The sequence below is a fragment of the Narcine bancroftii genome, chromosome 2, assembly GCF_036971445.1.
Source record: "Narcine bancroftii isolate sNarBan1 chromosome 2, sNarBan1.hap1, whole genome shotgun sequence".
NCBI lineage: Eukaryota > Metazoa > Chordata > Chondrichthyes > Torpediniformes > Narcinidae > Narcine > Narcine bancroftii.
Genome location: NC_091470.1, coordinates 30,471,013 through 30,494,030, shown reverse-complemented (window position 1 = coordinate 30,494,030; position 23,018 = coordinate 30,471,013). Strand labels below are relative to the sequence as shown.

Below are 23,018 nucleotides of genomic sequence, written 5' to 3'. Positions count from 1 at the left end.
CTTGCCTGAGAGAGAGAGAGTTGGCTTATCAGAAAACAGAGGCAGTAACAGTTTCCATTTTGCCTGCTATGTGTGCTGCCTAAGAAAATCCCGAGGTGGATAATCAAGGGTAATGAGTGGTAATCAAATTGACACCCTAAATTATGGCTGGCCTGGAACTGGCCTGGAACTGAGGCAGAGTAGAGCTCCGTGAATGGGAGAAATTCTGAAGGATGAGCTTTCAACTCACAAGGTGACGCTGAGGCTAATCCTTCAAAATCCACCCTGCATCCAACATTGGTTCAAAGCCATGGCTTCAAGTGAATGGAATGCCAGCACATTGACTATTAGACATGCTCTTAGCATTTAGCTTAACTAGTACTGAATCGCCAGATTGAAACTGAAGGAAATCTTGATTTACTGACCACATCCTTTCCTCTTGGATATGAAATCCAAGGTCTTTCGTATTGTCAATTAAAGCTGCCCTCTCAAGTCAATTTCTCTCATTCAATTGCCATCTTTTAACGAGGCTGGATAACAAAATTGTCAAAAATCTTTGACTTAATTTATTGCTAATGGGATCAATTGGATTGAAACCTTCTTAACTTAAATTCCATGCTTCCAAGTTATTCAAATTATCTATTTACAAAAATGGTATTAAAAATTAAAGTGAGGTATGTCTTTATACTTACATACAGCAATCCAATATTTATATCTCCAGATTCTAATGACTCTTCATTCGGTTCATTCTGATTGAGTTAAAAGGAGTTCAAAATATAATTCATTTCAATTCATCTCCAAGGCAAAGAGCTAAACAGAAAATCTAAACAACATTTTCCTATTTGCATTTTAATTATTATATTTTGTTTTTATTTAATCCCTTTTAGTGGATGTGTGTATTACTGACCGACCTTCATTATCCATCTATAATTACCCTGAACTGAGGAGGCATTTGATAATCAAGCACCTTTGTTGGACTGGGATCATATATAGGCCAGTCTAGATAATGATGGCAGATTCCATTCCAGAAGACCATAAAATGTAGGAACAGAATGTAGCTATTTAGCCTGTCGAGTTTGCTCTGCCATTCAAATCATGGTCGATTTTTTTCCCCTCTCAATTGCATTCTCCCCTCTTCTCCTCATAATCTTTGACACCATTACTAAAAAGACTATTGACAATCAAGAGCCACTGGAAAACCACCAAGAACCACATCATTCCCATCCCTCTGTTGTCTGTGTGAAGCAACCTTGGAGCCCAGATTGTTTGCATCAGCTATCTTTGTATACATCACAACACTGAAGTCTGGAAATTTTGGTTTCACTCAAGAATGAGTGAAAATACATTTGGATTAAAATTGTAGGTTAGCTGATGACATCAAACTCTCTCCTCAGATTGCTTTGTGAAGTCACCCAAATAATTTAAGCAATAGGGAAATTTTTCATTTTGGCATGTTCATTCATAAAATATGGAACTCATTGGTAGATGGATGTGCCTATAGATGGAAAACTATAAGTACCAGGGAGTGGAGGGCAGGTAGGGTAGCTTGAGGAGGAGTGGATGGGGCAATATCCTAGTGTACACTGGGAGTACACCATTGGAAATCCTCCTTAAATTGTCCAGTTGTACAAAATATGTTGGGGTGTCTTAACTTTTAGAAATTAGGAAGGCCAAGGGAACACACACTGTGATCATTGATGGGATGGTGGTGGAGAGGGTTCATTCAGTTCCGGAGTGTCCACGTATCAAAGGATTGCTTCTGGGCCTAGCATATCAAAACAACTTCTTTCTAAGTCTGAGGAGATTTGGCATGTCATTGAATAATCTATTGAACTTCTGCAGGTATTTGCTGGAAAATATACTGACCGGTTGCATCGTTCCTCAGTTTAGAAACACAAGTGCCTAGGGTAGAAAGGAGGCTGCAAAAAATGTCAAATGTAGCCAAGTCCATCACAGGCACTGACCTCCTGTCCTTTGGAGACACGGGAGACAGTAGCCTCTTTTACACAGCGCTTGAAAGCCGAGTTTTATCCACCCTTTGTGTGAAAGCATCTAAACTTACCCAACTTCAATCCAGTGGAGGAGTGTATTGGACTCATGGAGCCAGCATTTTTTTCGGTTCTGTGTGAACAAGCAAGGCGGCTTTTAGAGACAGGTCACGTATACGGCAATAACGCAGCTTATGAAAAGAGCTATTGCCTCAAGCACACAGCCAATATCATAAAGGATCACAGTCTCTTTTCACTGCCCCCTTTTGTCAAAAGGTACAGAGCCTGATGTCCAGTATCTCGAGGTTCAAGAACAGTTTTTTTTCCAACCGCCATCAGATTCTTGATCCTCCCCATGCTACTCAAACCCTAAACAACTCAAAGACCTGACCTATCCGCACTCTTTTTCTGCACTGATTGCAAATGTGAATATTTATTTATCCCTTCATATTTATTCCATCATTTTCTGTCTTCACATATTGCTGTAATTTAATTTGTATATTATAATTGGTGTATCTCATGTGACTGCTGCAAGAATTAATTTTAGTGCATCTGAACACTGTATTTATGTATAAGACAATACATATGAGCAGCGCTGTTAGAATAGCGGTTAGCACAATGCTGTTACAGTGCCAGTGACCGAGTTTTAAATCTGGTGCTGTCAGTAGGAGCTCATATGTTCTTCCTCTGTCTGCTGGGGTTTCCTCTGGGTGCTCTGGTTTTCTTATATCAGTCAAAATGTGCCAGGGGTGTGTGTCATTTTGGTGAAATCAGGCCTCACAGACTCTTGGGTCAAAAGGGCCTGTTACCGTGCTGTATGTCTAAATTTAACATTTACATTTAAACTCTCACCTTATCTAGTTTTGCACAAGGAATAAAAATTCTTGCAACATAGTTGACTTCTCCATATTGGGGAAGGAATAAAATTTATTTAAGATTCACCTCGACTTACACATTTGAGCAATGCTGTCAAGGTCAGTTTTTTTTTTCTCATGGAAGTGATGTTGAGCAGTGTGTCAGGATTTAGATCTAGTGACAACGGAGAAAGGGAGGACGGTGCGCGACCTTTGTATGATGGCTTGTACGTCATGAGTCAATGCCATTTCAGTGTAGAGGGAGTTGTTTTGTGCCTTTATGTCTGCACTCCACTCTATAATTTAAGCTATCAAATCATCTGGATGTCACTCATCTGTAAATCTGGAGGTCATGGCTGAAACCATTCTTCTTGACCAGAGCACATAATCTCAGAAGACACTTCAGTCATTTGGTGAACGACTGTAATGATGAGACATCATCTCTTGTCTCAGGTGAATATGTTTATTGCACATAGACTAGAAATGGAAAAAAAAAAAGCATCTTGCTGTGCTATTTCATTGATATTTCTGTGACTATTATCTGAGTAAAAATTGTGCTAAATGATTACACTCACTTCACTTTGAAAATTTATCATTGGTAATGATGACATATGAGGTTATTAAAAATGCATTGTAAACTCAAACCTCTATTATATGCTATGATCCTATTTCCCTGTGTGTTTTGTTTTTATTTTGCATGTTTTTTAGTGCTTATTCAATATTATTTTGAGTATTGATATAACGTTCCTTACAATTGCACTGTTTTTCTGATGTGTGGAGTACATTTTTCCAATATCCGTTTGGTCACGTTGTCAGCAACTTGTCAATCAATGAAAATTATTTCATTAATGGCCTGAAAAGTTGATTGTGGATTCAAGATCCAAGTTTGGAGAACCGTTTAATCCACTGAAGAACTCCTACACTGCCAGAGCTGAAATCGTATCAACGGGACTTCAAAAAAGGCTCACTCTTCACCAGAAGTTAGATGAGAAAGATGCTCTGGTTCTCATTCAAGGAAGAGAAATGGTGTCCTAACCTCAAAAAAGTACTTCATTGGAATGACATGAAAATTACCCATAAACGCAAATGATTCTTTTAACAAACAGGAGGCAAATGTTAACAAAATATAGTAATTTAGATCTGCCACACAGTTCCTGGTAAAAAAAAATTATCAAAGACAAAAGAAATGTTCTAAATATCTATGCAAGAGGGCTGTGGATGTTCTAAATATAAAACAGCTCCATTGTTCAATTAGTCCATGGCTGATCTAACCTCTGACTTCAGCAACCTCTTGCCAGATCCCAAGATTCCCTATATCAATCTTGAAAATGCTTCAGGACTTCTGTCTCCAAATCCACAGCCCTCTTGCATAGATAATTTCAAAGATTCACCACAGTCAGGGTGAAGAAATTTGTTCTTGTGTCTATGGTAAGCAGCTATTTTGTGATTGTGATCTATGGACCTGGACTCAGTAACCAAAGGATCCTTTGTTCTATCATTCCCCACATCTATCCTGCCAAGTTCCATATGAAGATGCACAAGAGGGAAAATATAGCAAATAGTTCCTACTTCCTGTCAAACCATGCAAGCACAAACTAAGGGAACAGTGGTGGCATATAATTGGAAATTAAAAGTATTACTTAAGATTTACGATATAACCAAACTAGTCAAATCATCTATTAACACCCCAGAGGAAATTATTAAAAAGATAATATGTGACCTTTGTAAGATTAAAAATAATCCTCAGAGAGAAAGAGAAAAGTAAAGCTTATTAGAATTTACAGAAATGATAATTAAATTGCCGTTTCTATTCTTTCAAATGTCAGCAAAGTGATCCATTACTTTCCATATTGTAAAGGATAATGCCTGCTGGCCTGGACTTTAATCTATGTGCCTTTGCTTGATGTGTGGAGGAGATTGAAAATATTCTGCACAAAAGAACCCATTATTCTGTGAAGCATGAATTTAAAAAAATAGAAAATGCTGCCAATACCTAATACTGTGCCTCCCAGCCTTCATTTTTCCACTCACATTCCACCTTATGTCATAGGTGCTGTGCAGTTAGAAAGGGATTACTTAAGGTGGTATGTGAGTGGGAAGAAAAGAAGATTGATAAGCGACCTAACTGGTCAAGTATCAGCTGTGGACAGAGAAAAGGAGTTAACATGTTGGATCTTCCATTAGACCTTCTCCAAAACTGTAGTATTTGTGCACAGTGACAATTATTTTAAGAGTACAGCACAGGAACAGGTCCTCAGCCCACAATGTTGCATCAACTATGATACCAAATAAAACTAAAACGCTTCTGCCTGCACATGATTCATATCCCTCCATTCCCTGCGTGTTTATGTGTCTAAGTGCCTTTAAGCGAGCATTTTCATATTTGCATCCAACAGTGCCTCCCCTCAGCCCCCAGCAGTGTGTGAGAGGCACCTACCATTCTCTGAATAAAAAAAAATAAAATTGCCCCTTTAAACTTTCCCCTCGCACTTTAAACCTATACCAACTTTCCACCCTGGGAGAATGACTCCGACTTTCTACCCTATCAATGGCTCTCATAAGAAAGTTCTATCAAGTGTAATCTCAGTCTCTGATGCTCCAGAGAAAACAATTCAAGTTTGGCCAGTCTCTTCTTATAGCTAATACACTTTAATTGAGGCATCTCCTCCACATCCTTCTAATAATGCAGCCCCCAGACCTGCACAAACAAATATGGCCTTGTTAAAGTTTTGTGCAGCTCTAACGTAACTCCTAAATATTTATGACTCAAGATTCTGATTGAAGCCCATATGCCAGTGATTCTCAAACATTTTATTTCCACTCACATACCTCGTTGTATTCCCTATGCCATAGGTGCTCTGTGGATTGCTTAAGGTGGTATGTGGGTGGAAAGAAAACATTTGAAAACTGCTGTTTTAATCGTACCTAATTGACTTGTTATGTGCACGGTTTCATAACTCCAAAGGAAATAGGCAAAATATTTCAGTAACAGTTGGGTCTAGACCAATGATTCTCAACCTTTCCTTCCCACTCACAGACCGCCTTAAGCAATCCCTTACTAATCACAGAGCACCGATGACATAGGGATTACTTAAAGTTGTATGTGAGTGGGGAAAAAAAGGTTGCGAACCACTGCTATACACCTTCTTTACGACCCTATCTACTTGTCTGTCTCTGACAGGGTGAATGTCCATCTGAATTTCAAATCTCCTTAGGATTGTGTCATTAACTGTACACTTACCCCCTACATTTGACCCACACCTTATTCTTCTCCACATTAAGCCCCACCTGTTATTTCTCCACTGATATCTCCAATGTATCTATATCCTCTGCATCCTTTGATAGGCCTCTTCATTATCTAAAATTCCATCAATTTTGAATCATCTCCAAACTTGCTGACCAGCCCATATACATTTTCATCCAAATCATTTTATTTTTGTCAACAACAAATGATGTCCCAGCACTGATCCCCGAAAAACACCATTGGTCACAGACCTCCGGTCAGAGAAAGATCCCTCCACTACAAACTTCTGTCTTCCATTGACCAAGAAAAAATTAAATCCAATCTTACAAGTCAGCATGGATCCATTATGTCTTAATCTTCTGTATCAGCGATTCATGAAGAACCTTGTCAAATGCTTTACTGTATTCCATGTAGACATTCATCATCTTCACAAAACACTTAATCAAGTTTGTAAGACATAAAGTGCCCCACACAAAGCCGTGCTGACATCTCTAATTAGCCCATGCTTTTTGAAATACAAATAAATCCAATCCTTTAGAATACTCTCCAAGAGTGTTTCTATCACTGAAGTTCAGTGGCCTAAAATTTGTCAATTGTTCCTATTTCACTTCTTAAGCAAGGGGTGGGGGGGGGGGAAACATTGACTAATTTCCTGCGCTCTGAAGCATTGCCTATGTCTAGAGAAGCTAAAAAGAAAGATCTCTGTCAAGGCTCGAAAAATATTTCCTCTTGCCTCTCTTAATAACCCGAGGTCGATCACAAATGCCCTGGGGATTTATTCACCTTACCACTGTTCAATAGATCCTATATCTCCTCCTTCTTGCTATCAATATGCCCCAAAATTCTAGCATTCCCAATGCTGATCTCCATGTCCTTCCCCTTGATGAATTTTGATGCAAAGTACTCATTTAGTACCTTGCTCATTTCTTCTGCCTCTTTTGGCCTTGAGCGATACTAACCATTGCCTATCTACTCTTTAGTTTTTAATGCATGTATAAACTGCCATGGGAATTTCCTTAATCTTTTTCTGCTTTATTTATATTCCTTGAGAACCCAGATGATTTCAGGTTACAAAACTTACAAGGTTACAAATATGCTTCCTTTTACTTTAGGATGGCATGTCCATGTCTCCCTATCTAAGGATGTTGTACCTCGATATCTTTGTCTTTCTACCTCACTAGAACATGCTAGTCCTAAATTCTGATCAGCTAATTGTAATTTGAAGAAGACATTAAATTTTGTGTGCAGTTTTGGTCACCCACTTACAAGAAGGATATCGATAAGCTTGAAAGAGAGCAGAAAAAATTTACAAGCTTGTTGCCAGGACTTGAGGAGCTGAGTTATAGGGAAAGGCTGAATAGGTTCCTTGTAGTGTCAGAGAATATGGGGAGATTTGATAGCATTAATTACATAGGGTATCGATAAGGTTAATGAAGCAGATATTTTTCATTGAGGTCGGATATAACAAGAACAACCAGGTATGGATGTTGGGTGAAAGGTGAAAAATTTAAGGGAACTATTATGGGAAATTCCTTCATTCAGAGACAGTGAGAGTGTCAAACAACCTTCCAGTGAAAGTGGCATATGCGAGTTCGATTCAATATTTAGGGGAAATTTGGATAGGTACATGGATGGATAGGAACACTGCTACCATCTGGAAGAAGGTACAGGAACCTGAAAATTAATACCAAATGGGACAAAAACAGTTTCTTCCCCTCTACCATCAGATTTCTGATTGAACATTGACCCACAGTTACTACCACACTCTCTTCTTTTTGTACTAATTTGTTTGTTTTAAAATGTAATTTATACACTTAATATTCACACCTGTAATGAATATTTTCATCTGTAATGAATATTACAATCTGTAATGAATATTAGCATCTGTGATGAATATTAGCATCTGTGATGAATATTAGAATCTGTAATGAATATTTGCATCTGTAATGAATATTACAATCTGTAATGAATATTAGCATATGTAATGAATATTAGCATCTGTGATGAATATTAGAATCTGTAATGAATATTTGCATCTGTAATGAATATTAGCATCTGTGATGAATATTACAATCTGTAATGAATATTAGCATCTGTGATGAATATTAGCATCTGTGATGAATATTATAATCTGTAATGAATATTTGCATCTGTAATGAATATTACAATCTGTAATGAATATTAGCATCTGTAATGAATATTAGCATCTGTGATGAATATTAGAATCTGTAATGAATATTTGCATCTGTAATGAATATTACAATCTGTAATGAATATTAGCATCTGTAATGAATATTACAATCTGTAATGAATATTACAATCTGTAATGAATATTAGCATCTGTAATGAATATTACAATCTGTAATGAATATTAGCATCTGTGATGAATATTAGCATCTGTGATGAATATTTGCAACTGTAATGAATATTACAATCTGTAATTAATATTAGCATCTTTAATGAATATTAGCATCTGTAATGAACAATAGCATCTGTGATGAATATTAGAATCTGTAATGAATATTTGCATCTGTAATGAATATTACAATCTGTAATGAATATTAGCATCTGTGATGAATATTAGCATCTGTGATGAATATTTGCAACTGTAATGAATATTACAATCTGTAATTAATATTAGCATCTGTAATGAATATTAGCATCTGTGATGAATATTAGAATCTGTAATGAATATTTGCATCTGTAATAAATATTACAATCTGTAATGAATACTAGCATCTGTGATGAATATTACAATCTGTAATGAATATTAGCATCTGTGATGAATATTAGCATCTGTGATGAATATTATAATCTGTAATGAATATTTGCATCTGTAATGAATATTACAATCTGTAATGAATATTAGCATCTGTAATGAATATTAGCATCTGTGATGAATATTAGAATCTGTAATGAATATTTGCATCTGTAATGAATATTACAATCTGTAATGAATGTTAGCATCTGTAATGAATATTACAATCTGTAATGAATATTAGCATCTGTGATGAATATTAGCATCTGTGATGAATATTTGCAACTGTAATGAATATTACAATCTGTAATTAATATTAGCATCTGTAATGAATATTAGCATCTGTAATGAACAATAGCATCTGTGATGAATATTAGAATCTGTAATGAATATTTGCATCTGTAATGAATATTACAATCTGTAATGAATATTAGCATCTGTGATGCTTCCACAAAGCAACAGATTTTGTGACATGTTCATGACAATAAATTCTTATTCTGACTCTGGAAGGGGTCATGTCTGGTTTCAAGTTGATGAGATGAGGTAGAGTAATAACTCTCTCTGCTTAACTAAGGAATTTCTTGCAGAAGGACTGAATGACATCCCATCCCTTCTGTCTAATGGTGAGAATAAACAGGGATTTTCAATAGCAATGAAGCAGGTAGGTGTCACAGATACAGTTAGGGGTACTGAGTTTGAGTCGAGAGGTCATCTACAAATCTCTGGTGAGACCACACTTGGAGTATTCTGTTCAGTTCAGGACACCTCATTATAGAAAAGATGTGGAAGCTATAGAGAGGTTGCAGAGGAGATTTACCAGGATGTTGCCTAGATTGGAAAAATAAGTCTTATGAGGCACTGTTAGCTGTGCTGGGACTTTTCTCATTGGAGTTGTAGAGGAGACTTAATAGAGGGCTAGATAGTGTGGACAGCCAGTGCTTTTCCCCAGGGTAGGAATAACAAACACTAGAGGACATATTGGTATGTACAAAGTGCAAGAAGTTTAGGGGAGACATTAGGGGAAAGTTTTTACACAGAGAGTTATGGGTGGCTGGAATGCCTTGGCAGGGATGGTGGTGGAGGCTGATACATTAGGGGCATGTAAGAGACTCCAGGCAAGCACATGGATGAAAGAAAAATAGAGGGTTACAGGGTAAGTATTTGGGTCGGCACAACATTGAGGGCCAAAGGGCCTGTATTGTGCTGTAGTGGTCTATTTGTAATTGAAAGCCCCAAGAAAATCCTAAGAACTATTAATAACACTTCATATTCTTGAAAAAAAATACGTTTGAGCTGATAATATACTTAAAGTTTGAAAAAAGATTTTGTATTCTTGGAAATATATTCATCTTAACCCTTCCCATTAACATCATAGATAAAATCATACATTTTTAAAAAATCTTCTTCAAACTTTTTGAGTAATGGCAGATAATTCAATTTATATAATTTAAAAAAAATTATTACCTACCGGAATCCCTAGATATTTTATCCCATCTTTTGCCCATTTACATTGAGTATTTCTTTGACGATGACTGTAATCTCCTTCAGTAAAGTATACTTCACTTTTGTCCCAATTTATTTTGTAACCAGAAATCTTACCATATTCTTCCAAGTTAAAATTTAATTTTTGCAAGCAAGTCTCAGGTTCTATCAAATATATTAGAACATCATCTGCAAATAAACTAATTTTATACTCTCTTGACCAACCCTAAATCCCACTCTATAGCTAATATAAACAAAGCTAGAGGTAAGGGACTTCCTTGTCTACTGGATCCCGTCAATTGAAATGGAGCAGATATTTGTCCATTGGTCATTACTTTAGCTTTAAGATCATTATATAATGCCTTAATTCTATTTATAAAAGTTTGACCAAATCCAAATTTATCCAGAACCTTGGAACAAGAAGTCATACTCCAATTTGTTGAACATTTTTTTTCTGCAACACTTAAATCTTTTCTTTTTTCGTGCTAAATGTATAATACTAATTAGTCTAGCCACAATGTCTGCCAATTGTCTCTTTTTTACAAAACCTGTTTGACCCATATTTATTAATTTAGCTAATCATTTCACATTCTATTCACCAATATTTTGGCAAGAATCTTGTAATCTGCATTTAATAATAGGTCTGTAAGATGAAGGTATTAAAGGATCTCTGTCTTTTTTCCTATCACAATAATTATTGATGTTGAAAAAGATTTTGGAAGAGTACGAGTCATTGATACTTGGTCTAACATTTCCAGAAAGATAGGGATCAATAAATATTTAAAGTCTTTATAAAATTTAGGCAGAATACCATCTTCTCCCAGAAATGTATTACTTTTAATGAACTCAATGCTTCCTTCAGCTCTATCTGTGTAAAATGGACATTCAATTCTGTTTGTTCTTCCAAATTTAATCTAGGTAAATATAACAGATAGAATAAAATAGATAAATAAATATTATCTATTTTATTTTCATCTTTTAAAAGAATCTGACCTGTACAATTTAAAATAAAAACTTTCTTATTAGGAGGGGAAATACTAAGAAATTCACTTCTTCAATGTATCTTTTATTACAAACATGAACTACTAAACATGGAGTTCATAAATTTAGACAGGGCTGGATTTGAATATTACAATTGATGAGCAAAGATGGTCAGATCTCTGTTGAGATTGCGAGATAAATAGTATTGATGTAAGGTATATGTTACAAGATCAAACCAGCAATTACAAAGAAGGCATATCACACAGGGGTAAAGATGAACAATTACATTATTAACAAAATTCACCTTCAAACTTTAATTCAAACTCCCCCCTTTTATAACAATGCTCACTGATTACTAATCAGATTTCTATTACACTGTAAAACTAATAAATTCCCCAGCCTAAATATAACATATGTAATTAAAGTCTAAGTTATATTTCCAACAAGCCCACAAAAAAACGTAAGACACAAAACACACGAGACTCACAAAATTTCGATCTCAACCGAAGCAAAGATCATAAACAAAATTCAGCTTGTTTGGTAAACTGAAGCCAAAAGATCTTTGAGAGAGAGAGCACAAAATTCGAAGTTGTCTTCTTGTGTTGCTTGCAGAGAGAGAAACCAAGGCTTGGTCTGGAGCCTTCCACCTGCCTTCGGAATGTTCCTCCCTTTTAAAATGCCCAACATTCCAAGGTGTCTTCCAGACAATGACTCATGCTCTGGGCCTCCTTCCACTCCACAGCACACCCAGTGGTGGTTTGTTTTCCAAGTCCAGAAATTTTTAGATCATTTTCTGCACATACCCAGTCCGTCTCCCACTCTCTCTGCAGTCCACCTTCACCTTGGCTCTTAAAGGCAAACTGTCACTTTGCAACACAAAATCATACAACACATACACCAATACACAACACAGAACTCTGTAACATATAGATTAATTAAAAGTAATTTTTTAAATCAAGTTTATTTGACACCACAAAAATTGAACAGAATGAAATCAGATTTATCAGATCCCAATGTTTTAGATTCAATTTGGTCATGTCCCGAGGTAAAGTCTTTTTGGGTAGACTTTGGGACTTTTTTTTTAGAACAAATTACAGGCATTGTGTTTCCACAAACCCAGATTTATTTCTATTGGGAAATATAGAAGGGACAAGGCCTAAGTTGAAGCTATCAATTTACCAAATGAAGTTTGATAAAATAGCATTAGCTGTGGCAAGGAAGTGTACTGCAATGATCTGGAAATCAGATTCACATTTGGGTATGGGAATATGGAATGCAGAATTCAAAATTGTGTCTTTGGAGAAAAATTTGAGAAATAAATAAGGTATATTTCTGCACATTTGGAGCCAGTATATGCAAATATTAGGCATAAATATGTAATGGTGTTCTTCCAGCCTCTCAAGACCTGTGTTAACCTTCTTCCCCAAATTGATCATATAAACCTTGTTGGGTCCTATGAGTTGGAAGCGATCCTCTGAGCAATCCATGTAGCTTTTCTTCCTTTTTCTTTACTTTATATCCTTTTCAATATGTACATTTCTTTGGGATGGGGTTCTTAGGGAGGGAGAATATGGGAGGAAGGGGAGGAGTTATAACCATCATGTAATAATTGAAACTCCCTTAAATTTAAACTCTCATTGCTTTATATAATTTATTTATTACATGTATGGACATTTTTAAAATAAAATATTAAAAAAACACTCCATATTCTGTTGCTGTAAATGGAAAAGAATATCAATGCAACTGGCACATCATTGTTTATGGGCCATAACAATAATATGAAGACAGATGAACAAAATTAATAATGCAATCTCCTATTTGGATGATAAACAAATAGGATTTTCTTCTTGCACTGTACACAGACTGATGCCCTCTATTGGACAAGTGCTTTGAATTGAACCACCACCTCCTTCCAAGATAGGACATCCAATGCCTCAGAATGTGTGCAATTCCAACATACCTTTATACTTACCTGCAAGGCACGTCTGAATGCTTGACCTTGTTGCATCGTGCACGCTAGTTCCCAAGAAAATGCAAATGACAATTTATGAGGATCACCCAAACATTTTCTTCTGTTTATTCCGAATAACGCAAAGCTGTTTAATACCAATACTTTGTGACCATACTTTATTTTGTATTTTGATTATGGACATCCTTCAAACAATGTTTTAGGAATACAGAGAACCGGTTGAAAGGAAGGAATATGCGAGTGAGGTACAGAGTAACCCTGGAATCGGCAACCTGTCAGTATAACAAGTAAATCTGTGCATTATTATAAGTTACATCAAGTAGCTATTTTATATATAAAGCATGAGATTTATTTTTTTTCCCATCTTGACAAGACAAAAATATATACAAAACATAAAATGTACTGTTGCACTTTCAACATGAGATTTTCTTCTCTAGATAAGGCTAAACAGGAAAATTGAGTACAAGTGACCTTACTCCCTTTAACACGCTATGGTTCAGAAAGGTTTTTTTTCACCCATTCCTTAAAAAAAGATTTTTTTTTTCTTAAATTTACTTTTTGCAGTAGAAAAAATATTTTGAAAGGATTTATTTTTATTACAACATTGGCTCTGAAGCAGCTACGTAAAAAAATAAAAAGCTAGCAGTGCATTTGATCAGTTAGAAAATAAGGATTAATTGGTTGTTAATTGTGAACAATCGGTTCTTGGATGTTGGATGTGACTTAATGTACTGCACTGTATAAAATAACAATGTCCAATTGAATAAATGCTCAGGGTTTTTTTTTTAAAAGGGGAATAAATAACCACCTCAGAGGTTATTCTGTGCTGTTCCACAAAAATGCTTACTTCACAGACAAATTGCTTGGTCACTGTATTTGATTAAATTACAACAAAGAAAAAAACAATATTTGCCCTTTTAAAAAAGCACAATCTTTTCAGTCCTTTTGTTTCTGGTAACACATTAAAGTGGTAAAAAGCAATTGTTAATTCACAAAAGAAGGGTTATTTATCACTTCTGTTACAATTCATAACAAGAACTCAAAGGCTGCATGAACACAAAGGTAACAGAGTCATCTTCACCTAAAATTTAAATTATTCACATGACTTTCTGGAAATATTCAATTTCCTTAGCTTGTTATGATGTTATAAAAGCTTTGTTTCTTTATCTTATAGCTTTTTCATCTTCCAATAACTGGGTGTCTTTGGCAAGACTGGTATTTATTGCCCTTGAGTATGTGGTGGTGTGCCATCTTTCATCTTGAAGCAATGTTACAACTAAGGGACTTGTTAGGATGTTTTACCTCAGAATGTATTTTAGGGTCACCACATTGCTGCATTCATAGGCCATACTGAAAAAGAATGGCACGATTCCTCCTGGAGGGCACTGGTGAACCAGATTTGGTAGCTTCACAATCTGGTAGCTTTATGCTCATCATGTACAAGGCAATTTTTATTTAAACTTCTCTTGATTAACTGAAATTTATCTATGAATTATTTCTCAAGACTACTGGATTACTAGTCCAGTTACCTAACCACATTTCATTGCTGTACCAAAGTATTCATACATGCTCCACACACAAAAAAAAAGTGGAAATGAATAAGATTGAAGGATTTAAACATTTATGATTCAAATTCAAGGCACATACATGATACACCAAGACGGTGCAAGATAATGAACTTTGGTTCCTTGCACAATGAAAAATAAGATAGAAAAAGAGAACAAAAGCAAAATATTTCAGCATTCCCATCTACACATACATGAACTGACGTCTGTATTACAAAAGTAGTGATTGATTTCAATGCATTTTTTCTATTGTTCTTGCTGCAAGCATTTGCTTTAAAAAAGAGTTTGGATTATCGTTATTTTGTTCCTGGATTTGGTGCCAGTTTAACCAGTATTGCTTATTCCAAAAACTGGCTCAGCATCTGAGCTGTCAGTTGCCAAATGGATGATAGAAAGAATAAACATCTCAATGGGCTTAACATTGGTGTGGATTAATCGAACTAAATCGATTAAACCATAATCATCTGAAAGTTAAGTGAACAGCTAATCCTTCAGTTGTCAGTAACATCCAGTATAAGGTACTGCAGGAATATTTACCTACCATTATCATTTATTCATTGTACAGAATACTGTTAACATAGTGTCCGTTGCTTTAAAATGGAACCTCATCTTTCAATGAACAACATGTCCCTTATGTAAACCTGAAGTGATACAATGGGACACTACATGGCCAGTAAAGATGTCACGGAATGGTACGCAGGCAAGATTGTGCTTAATCATGGCAAGTTCCTGATTTCAGTCATACCATCGGGGTCTATCCAACTCACACTGCTACCACACGGCAGAGAAGCCAGAAACAAGGGCTTTAGGATGGGGGTGGATATGATGGATTAACAGGGAGCAGACCATGTTCTCAAGGCATGGAAGGTACAGGAGAGAAAGATTTTAGTGGCAGACCAACCATCCTGAAAGATCTGGGCCTAATTCATTAAATGCACCAGCAACATATTCCAACAAAAGTTATCAAAGCTGTATTAAGTAATGGTGTATTTTTTTTTGTGAAAATATAAGGTAGCTGAACATTCAGTTCATTGTCCCACTATGGTCACTATTGAGTATCACGGCCATAGCTCACACATCTCTTCAGCAATTTGGAATTATTACAAACAGCTTCCATTTTAGAGAAAGAATTATTACTGAGGGATACAATGGAATTTTATTCATTTAATTTTAAGACTATTTTGATCTTCCTACGTGATTAATTTCATAGACATCCACCTGACATATTTATGGTTGCCATGGGTAAATAGATTTGATTAAAATGCTGTGAATCTTACTTTTTTACCTTGGTAAAAATAGTTCCTGAAAACTACCTAGTCACACATAAAACATCAACAAAAGAAGGGTTCACAGTTTGGTGTAGTGGTTAGCACAACATCTTTACCACGCCGTCGATCGGGACTGGGGTCCAAATCCCACACTGTCTGCAAGGAAATTGGCACATTCTCCCCATGTCTGTGTAGGTTTTCCCCAGGGTCTCCAGTTTCCTCCCACCGTTCGAAACATAGCAGAGGTGTTAGTTAATTGGGAGACATGGACTCATAGGCTAAAATGGCCTGTTACTGTGCTGTATGTCTATTTTTTTTTTCAAATTAGATAGTTAAGCAAGGACGAGTGTGCACTCAGTAGAATAATTACTTTGTTGCTTGAGTATAACCCTTCTGTATTTTGCTAATCAAAAACTGCTCTCAGTTGTTGTTTGTTGCCACAAAGGCATTTCAAGTGAAGGTCATTCCTACGAATTGTGAACTACTGTGTTCTTCTACTGACAGGTGCAATTAATGCAAGATAAATGTAATTATGGGAGTTCTTCATGGATAGAAGATGAACATTGGTAACAAGAGTAACTTTTGATGCTTATTCTGAATTGCCTTTGGATTATAGAGTACTGTAAGCAGTTTTGGACCGCATATTTAAGTAAGGATATGCTGGCATTGGAGAGGGTCCAGAGGAGGTTTACAAAAGTGATCCTGGGGTGAAAGAGTTAAGGTGCGGAGTATTTTATGGCTCTGGGCCTGTACTCACTGGAGTTTAGAAGCATGAGGGAAATCTCATTGAAACATATTGGTTATTGAAATGGTTGGATTGAGTGAAATTGGTGAAAAAGTTTCCAGTAGTGGGAGATTCTATGACCAGAGGCCACAGTCTCTGGATAAAAGGACATTCCTGTAAAACAGAGATGTGGAGGAATTTCTTCTCTCAGAGGGTGATCAATCTGTGGAATTCATTGTCGCAGACAGTCATGGAGGGGAAATCAATGGGTAGATTTAAAGCTGAGATTGTTCAGTTCTTGATTAGTCAGGGCGTCAAAGGTTAAGGGGAGAAGGCAGAATAATGGGCTAGAATACATAAGGCGTGATTCAAATGGTTCAGTAGTTTTAATGGGCCGAATCACCTCATCCTGCCCCATCTCTTATCATCTTAACAGTAAACAATTAAGAATCAATGGTGTTGCTGAAGCACACAGAGAACAAATTGAATCAGGGAATTAGTTGAATAAAATTAATGCTTATCAATAGTTTTTAAATTATTACTAAGAGCCAATTCACATTATATTGTGCATACCGCATATTAAAAGGACAGAATATCCACGTAAAGCATTAGATTAAGCTCCAGAAAGAACTGCTAGATGGATGCTTGTTTAGATTTTCAGTCATGGAAGGTACAGTATATATTGCATGTTAAACTTTCAGATTTGGCTGGGTGAACAGAGTCCAACTGGGGTATTAAAAATAATGCATGCACCCTGGCCAAAAGGTGCTGGGCGACAGTATCTGAAGTTGCCAATCCAAATTTGTATACACTGACCCCTGCTGGAAATTAGGTGCACGTCTTCACTCGGCTCTTCGATCCATGGGTTGCTGCTCATCAAGTGATTTACCTGGGAGGTGCAGAAGGAAAAGGAGGTAGTTGAAAGGGAAAACTATATCATGGCAAGAGATAAATACTTTTAGGAGATGAAGGTTAGAATAGATGGGGGTGGGGGGAGGTGGGAGCAGAAGAAATGGAGGTAAGGTCCTGTTAACCATCAGTCAACTTCCCAGACTAAGTGCCGAGTGACTGTGCAGATATGTTGACCCCATTTGAAAACTATGTCATTAAATGCCAACATAAGGTTAAAAATATTACATTTATGAACATAGGCCTTGATTGTACAGCAACAACTATACAGCATACTTAATCTCTTTTGTTTTAAATCACTTGACTGCATTACAAAATTGTTGCTACTTAATTTTTGTAATAGAAAAGATAGCATTTTTTTTTTACACTGTATAAATTACACAGTAGGCAGACACAATCTGTCCGGACAATATTTCACAAATATATTCTAGAAAGTCCTACAAGTGGAGAATGTTCAGACTACATGGTCATGTGTGACATTGTTCCAAATCTGGAGCCCCACTGGTACAGAATCTGCTGTTGCTTCTGGTGCGGCAGTCTGTATAACTAATCGCACCATTTGGAGGGTATATTGACTGCAGTCTAAAGTCGTCCTTCAGCATTTGTTCATTATTTAATGAGACTATGTGAAAACTGGTCTCAGTCATTTCAAGAATGGTGTTGTCCTTTTTTGTCCCGGCCTCACAGTAATCATCTTTTCTCCGTCCACGGTTGTACTTCCATGAATGCGAGTCATACTTCCCCTTTTTGTGCATGTGCCAGCAGAAAACGCTGAGTAGCGCTACCAGTACGACAAGCACTGCTCCCCCTATCAGCCCCGCCAGCAGTAGCGGGGAGCTCAGCTCCTGCTGGGTGGCCTGCTCAGGGCTTGAGGCCATGTTTGTGTTAAAAGACGACGTCTTGGTGGTGGCTTCTGAACAAACTGTATCCTCCTCAGGGTGAAAGTTGTTTGAGGCGTCCAGCAGAACCATGCAAATCCTGTAGGTGGATTTGGGTTCCAGGTTCATCAAGCTCAGGTGATCAGTGTCTCCACTGACTATCCTCTCGTGCACAATTCCGCCGACGAGACTGTGTCCAAGCTTCACCCACGTGATCCTGTACTTGGTCACCGCGACGACAGCCCGCCAACTGATTTGAATGCACGTGTCATTCACAAACTGAACAGTGAGTCGCAGCGGACCGACTGGCAGAGATTCTGTGAATTCGTTGTCACCGATTGGCACAGGGGGGCTCGAGACTGACGTAACTGGGAGACCGGAGGCATTTGTAGCAGGAGTCAAAATGGTGGCAAAGAAGGTTGGCAAGGCAGATGGTAAGGGAACAGGAGGTAGGTGGGTGACTTTAGGAGCAGTGGTAGCAGCAGGACAGGATACCAGATTCATATTCAGATCTCTTATTGCCATCCCCCTGACTTTCTCGGGCCCCTGACACATCAAACCACGCACATTGATAGAAAATGAAAGTGACTGCAGCCACTTGGTCACCCATTTTATGTTGCAGTCGCAATGCCATGGATTATTCCTCAAAAGAATTTGTTTCAATCTGGGCATACCATCAAACACTCCTTTTGCCAGTACCCGGAGCTGGTTGTTGGAAAGATCCAGCCTCTCCAGCCGTCTCAGTTGCCTGAAGGCGTTGATTGGAATCTGATTGATTTGGTTCTCCTGCAAACTCAACTTCACTAGATTGCCGCCCGGAAGGTTTGCCGGTGGCAGGGTCAGGGAGTTCCGCACCAGCGAGAACTCGGTTAATTGCACGAGTTGCTTCAGAGCACCCTCAGCAATGCCTTTGTTGGTCAAGAGGTTCCCATCCAATACCAGGCGCTGAAGAAGAGTCAGATTTCGAAAGGCGAGCTCCAACACGGTGGAGATCCTGTTCTCATCTAACCGTAGCTCTTCTAGCCCTAAGGGTAGCCCAACCGGCACGCTGCTCAAGTGGTTCCTGGACAAGAACAGGAGCTTCAGGTTGGTAGCTTCTCGAAAAGCACCGTCCTCAATGCCAACAGTCGAGATAGAGTTATCATCCAGATGGAGCTTTTCAAGTTTCTGCAATTGGCTGAGAGCTTCCCTGGAGACAGTCTGGATATTATTTTCCTGCAAGTGGAGCTCCTTCATGTTTTTTGGTAGATTCACAGGGAACTCATCCAGTTCGTTGCCATACAAGTACACGGTTTGAACAGAGAGCACATTTCGCAAGTCAAGTGGAAATCCAGCATTGTTGATGGCGTTGTTTTGGAGGTAGAGAATAGTGGCACCCTCTGGTATTCCAGAAGGCACTGATGTCAAGTCACGGTCATTACAGTAAACAAATTTCCTATCACAACGGCACTCCAAAGGACAAAATTCTGCCCAAGTTGTTTGTGCGCACAGTCCCAATAGAAACACAATCCATAAATACAAGAAAGTAATCCAGTCCTTGAAGCAGACTCTGGTCCGTGACACTCCCATCACTCTCACCATTCAGGAATTCTAATTGCAAAACAGTAGGCTGGTTTTTTTAAAAAAAATCCACAAAGCCAGAGGCAGCTCCAGTTATTGTAAAGCTGGTATCTGCTCCATCCAAACACTCAGGAGAAGAAATGATACAGGTGCCTGGTGTGAACAATCCTCGCGTGCAATTTCTTTTGGATTCAACAGTGGAAGCAGGAATACCTTAACGAGAGGAGTCAGCCCCTGCAAATTCTTCCATCTAAACCAGGATCCTCGGTGATAACTAAAGCACATCACATACTGCCGTGGCAGGCGATTGGCAATATGCAATGGGACACATCCAGGCATGCAGCCAGCCTCGCAGCATTCGGTGGGTTCATCACATCTGGAGCCCCTTCGTCACTCGGCTCGGTTGCAAGACAGGAGGCGGTGTCATTTCAGTTCACCGTGCCCACCTAGAATCCTAGGCAATTTAAAAAAAAACACATACAAACGCAAGAAATAAATAAACGATTCATTTGAATTGACACATTTGCAGCGCAGCAATTTTTAAACTTAGAGCTGCCTCTACTGGACAAATCTATGGGGCTGTCAGGATAGAATTAACTGCCTTCAGCTTACTCTATGCCAGTTAATAAAACAAGACTATTAAAAAAAAACCCTGGTAGAGCGTGCAAAAGAAGCAACCCGGAGAGTGGCCCAGACATAATCGTGTTATAATTACCAGTGACCGAATTTACTACAAGCAAATGAGGAGGGGGGGGAAAGAAACAATTTGTAATATCGAACTTGATCAATCCAGTAATAAACCCCATGATGGTCAACTGCATAACATCCACCTTCGCATTGCTGCCTGAATCTGTGTAATCCACTGCTTTTGTTCCTCGCGATTTTCTGGTTGGCTATTCCTGCTTTAGAGAGCCGCACAATCCCAGCAGTTGGTCGAGGCTGATTTGTTCTCCACTCGGTCGCTATCATCGGTGAGCGGCGTCCACGCTCGGGCCGGCGGAGGGGTCTGCCTCGCCAGGGTGCCCCTGCTTTAACACTTCTCCCTCTCTCTATCTGTCCCTTGCCAAAGTAAAAAAAAAACCCTCTAGTGTCGCCTCTGCTGTTCTAGAGACGAGAGGATTTGTACGTGAGGCAAAAAAAAAGCTACAGTCACTTATAAACCCATTCGATACCCCAGCCTGTACTGCCTGGCGTACACAGCGAAATGTCAGTAATAATGCGTCTGATCAGGCTGTTTAATACCGATGTAAGTCTTCCCTTTCCCTGTTAAAACCCCCTGGGAGATGTTTACAGTAATGAATTCAGCTGACAGCGATCTCCCTCTCTAACACACAGACCCTCCCACTCCCCCCCCCCCCAACTCCTTCGACTCCCCTCCCCATGCGAGGAAGCTTTATTTTATCCGCTCCAGCGGCAACGCTTTCTCTCGCTGGAGCGAATCCCCGACTTTTTTCAATCGGCTCCGACCCCCTTTTGACAAATTGTAGAATTGTTCGATAAATTATTCACTCCGGTGGGTCTTTGATTCAGCCCCCCCCCCTATTCACTCCGGTTGGTCTTTGATTCAGCCCCCTTATTCACTCCGGTTGGTCTTTGATTCAGGCGCCCCCCCCCATTCACTCCGGTTGGTCTTTGATTCAGTCCCCCCCCCCTGATTCACTCCAGTTGATTTTTGATTCAGCCCCCCCCCGCCCCTCATTAACTCCGGTTGGTCTTTGATTCAGCCCCCCCACCCCCAATTCATTTTCATTGACCTTGAGCCCCGGCAGAAACATTTGATCCCTTGCAAAAATCTGCGTTTATCTCGCTGTTCGGGGCTTTTCTTTCAAGCGCAAAGCTTCTTCGGCAGTCAGTGACTATCTGACGCTCACTGAACTCGGAACCATCCAAACTATGAACCGGCAACGCCAAAAAGAAAGTTGTTAATGAATTGGACGATTGATCCGGCTTTTATCACTCGCTGGACCATTCATTCCTGAGGCTGCCCCGCAACCGGCTCGTCCCAAGCCTTTGCGGAGATCATTTAACTGCGTGGTTCTTTTTGGGGGTGGGTGGGAGATGTTTGCAAGAGACGTGTCTGGGCTCCACTCACTGCAAGCGCCCAAAACATGGACGCGTACGAGAGGAAAATATCGAGCAGTTCCCTCCACCGATTGTCCGGTCTTTGACCATTTCGAGAGCTCTCGTCCCGGCGCCGTGCAACCTTCTCCCCAGGAGGGCACAGTCAACCGGCTCAGGTTCAAGTCCGGAACGAATTTTTCCCTCCAATGCTTTTTATTTATCCATGCAACAGAAGAAGGCGAGCAGAATTGCCCGCATCTCATTGCAACATTTGCGGCAAGTTTTAAGGGAGTCCCCCTCCCCAGCCCACCCCAACAATCTTGCACCGACCGAAGTGACTGCATTCGTCTCGGCAGCTCTCCGAATTCCTACCGTGAAACAGCACGAACCCTTCCAGTCCTCGCCTCAACTTCGCGCTGGTACTGGGGAAACATTTTGCCCTCTCACATCCTATCCTCAGCGCGCCAGCCCGTTGGGGAGGGAGGCTGTGTCTGTGTTGAACGAGACTTTTGTTTTACCCAAGACATTTCAGGGGAACGGGGAGGAGGGGGAGCGCTAGGGTTAATGTGCGCGCAGCGCTGACAAGGGCTTCAACCGGCAGATGCGCCGTCTTCGAGCGAGGCGGCGCTGCTGGACAATCCGCGGCTGCTCTACTCACGGCTCAACTGGTGCGAATGGGAGGTGTTGCGAACGTAACGATCTCAATCTCGCCAACTGCCGCCCCAGAGAAATAAAAGTCGTTTTCAAACCGTGCAATAAATGCAAAGAATCCTCCTGGGGGGAGGGCACGCGTGTTCC

The 23,018-nt window shown here is 39.1% G+C and overlaps 1 protein-coding gene and 2 long non-coding RNA genes across 4 annotated transcripts in view; all 3 read right to left on the bottom strand.

The window, feature by feature from the left end:
• Positions 1 to 12,039, bottom strand: part of LOC138753311 (uncharacterized) — a 50,344-nt gene extending 38,305 nt beyond the window's left edge. The window contains exons 1-3 of one of the 2 annotated variants that reach the window (XR_011351098.1): positions 11,774 to 12,039; positions 2,042 to 2,100; positions 672 to 728 (exon numbers count right to left, since the gene is read on the bottom strand). This is a non-coding gene — a long non-coding RNA (uncharacterized lncRNA). The remainder of the gene's footprint in view (positions 1 to 671; positions 729 to 2,041; positions 2,101 to 11,773) is intronic. The other variant, XR_011351097.1, reaches the window with a different exon arrangement.
• A 2,820-nt stretch (positions 12,040 to 14,859) lies between these two features.
• LOC138753310 (uncharacterized) lies at positions 14,860 to 21,400 on the bottom strand. Its single transcript, XR_011351096.1, has 2 exons — positions 20,990 to 21,400; positions 14,860 to 17,701 (listed from the first exon to the last, which is right to left on the bottom strand). It is a non-coding gene; the product is annotated as an uncharacterized lncRNA (long non-coding RNA).
• On the bottom strand, positions 14,860 to 22,711 carry LOC138753308 (leucine-rich repeat transmembrane protein FLRT2). Its single transcript, XM_069916168.1, has 2 exons — positions 22,593 to 22,711; positions 14,860 to 20,613 (listed from the first exon to the last, which is right to left on the bottom strand). The coding sequence occupies exon 2, from the start codon at positions 20,178 to 20,180 to the stop codon at positions 18,189 to 18,191; it is 1,992 nt and encodes a 663-aa protein (XP_069772269.1). The 5' UTR covers positions 20,181 to 20,613; positions 22,593 to 22,711; the 3' UTR covers positions 14,860 to 18,188.
• Between the last annotated feature and the right edge of the window lie 307 nt (positions 22,712 to 23,018).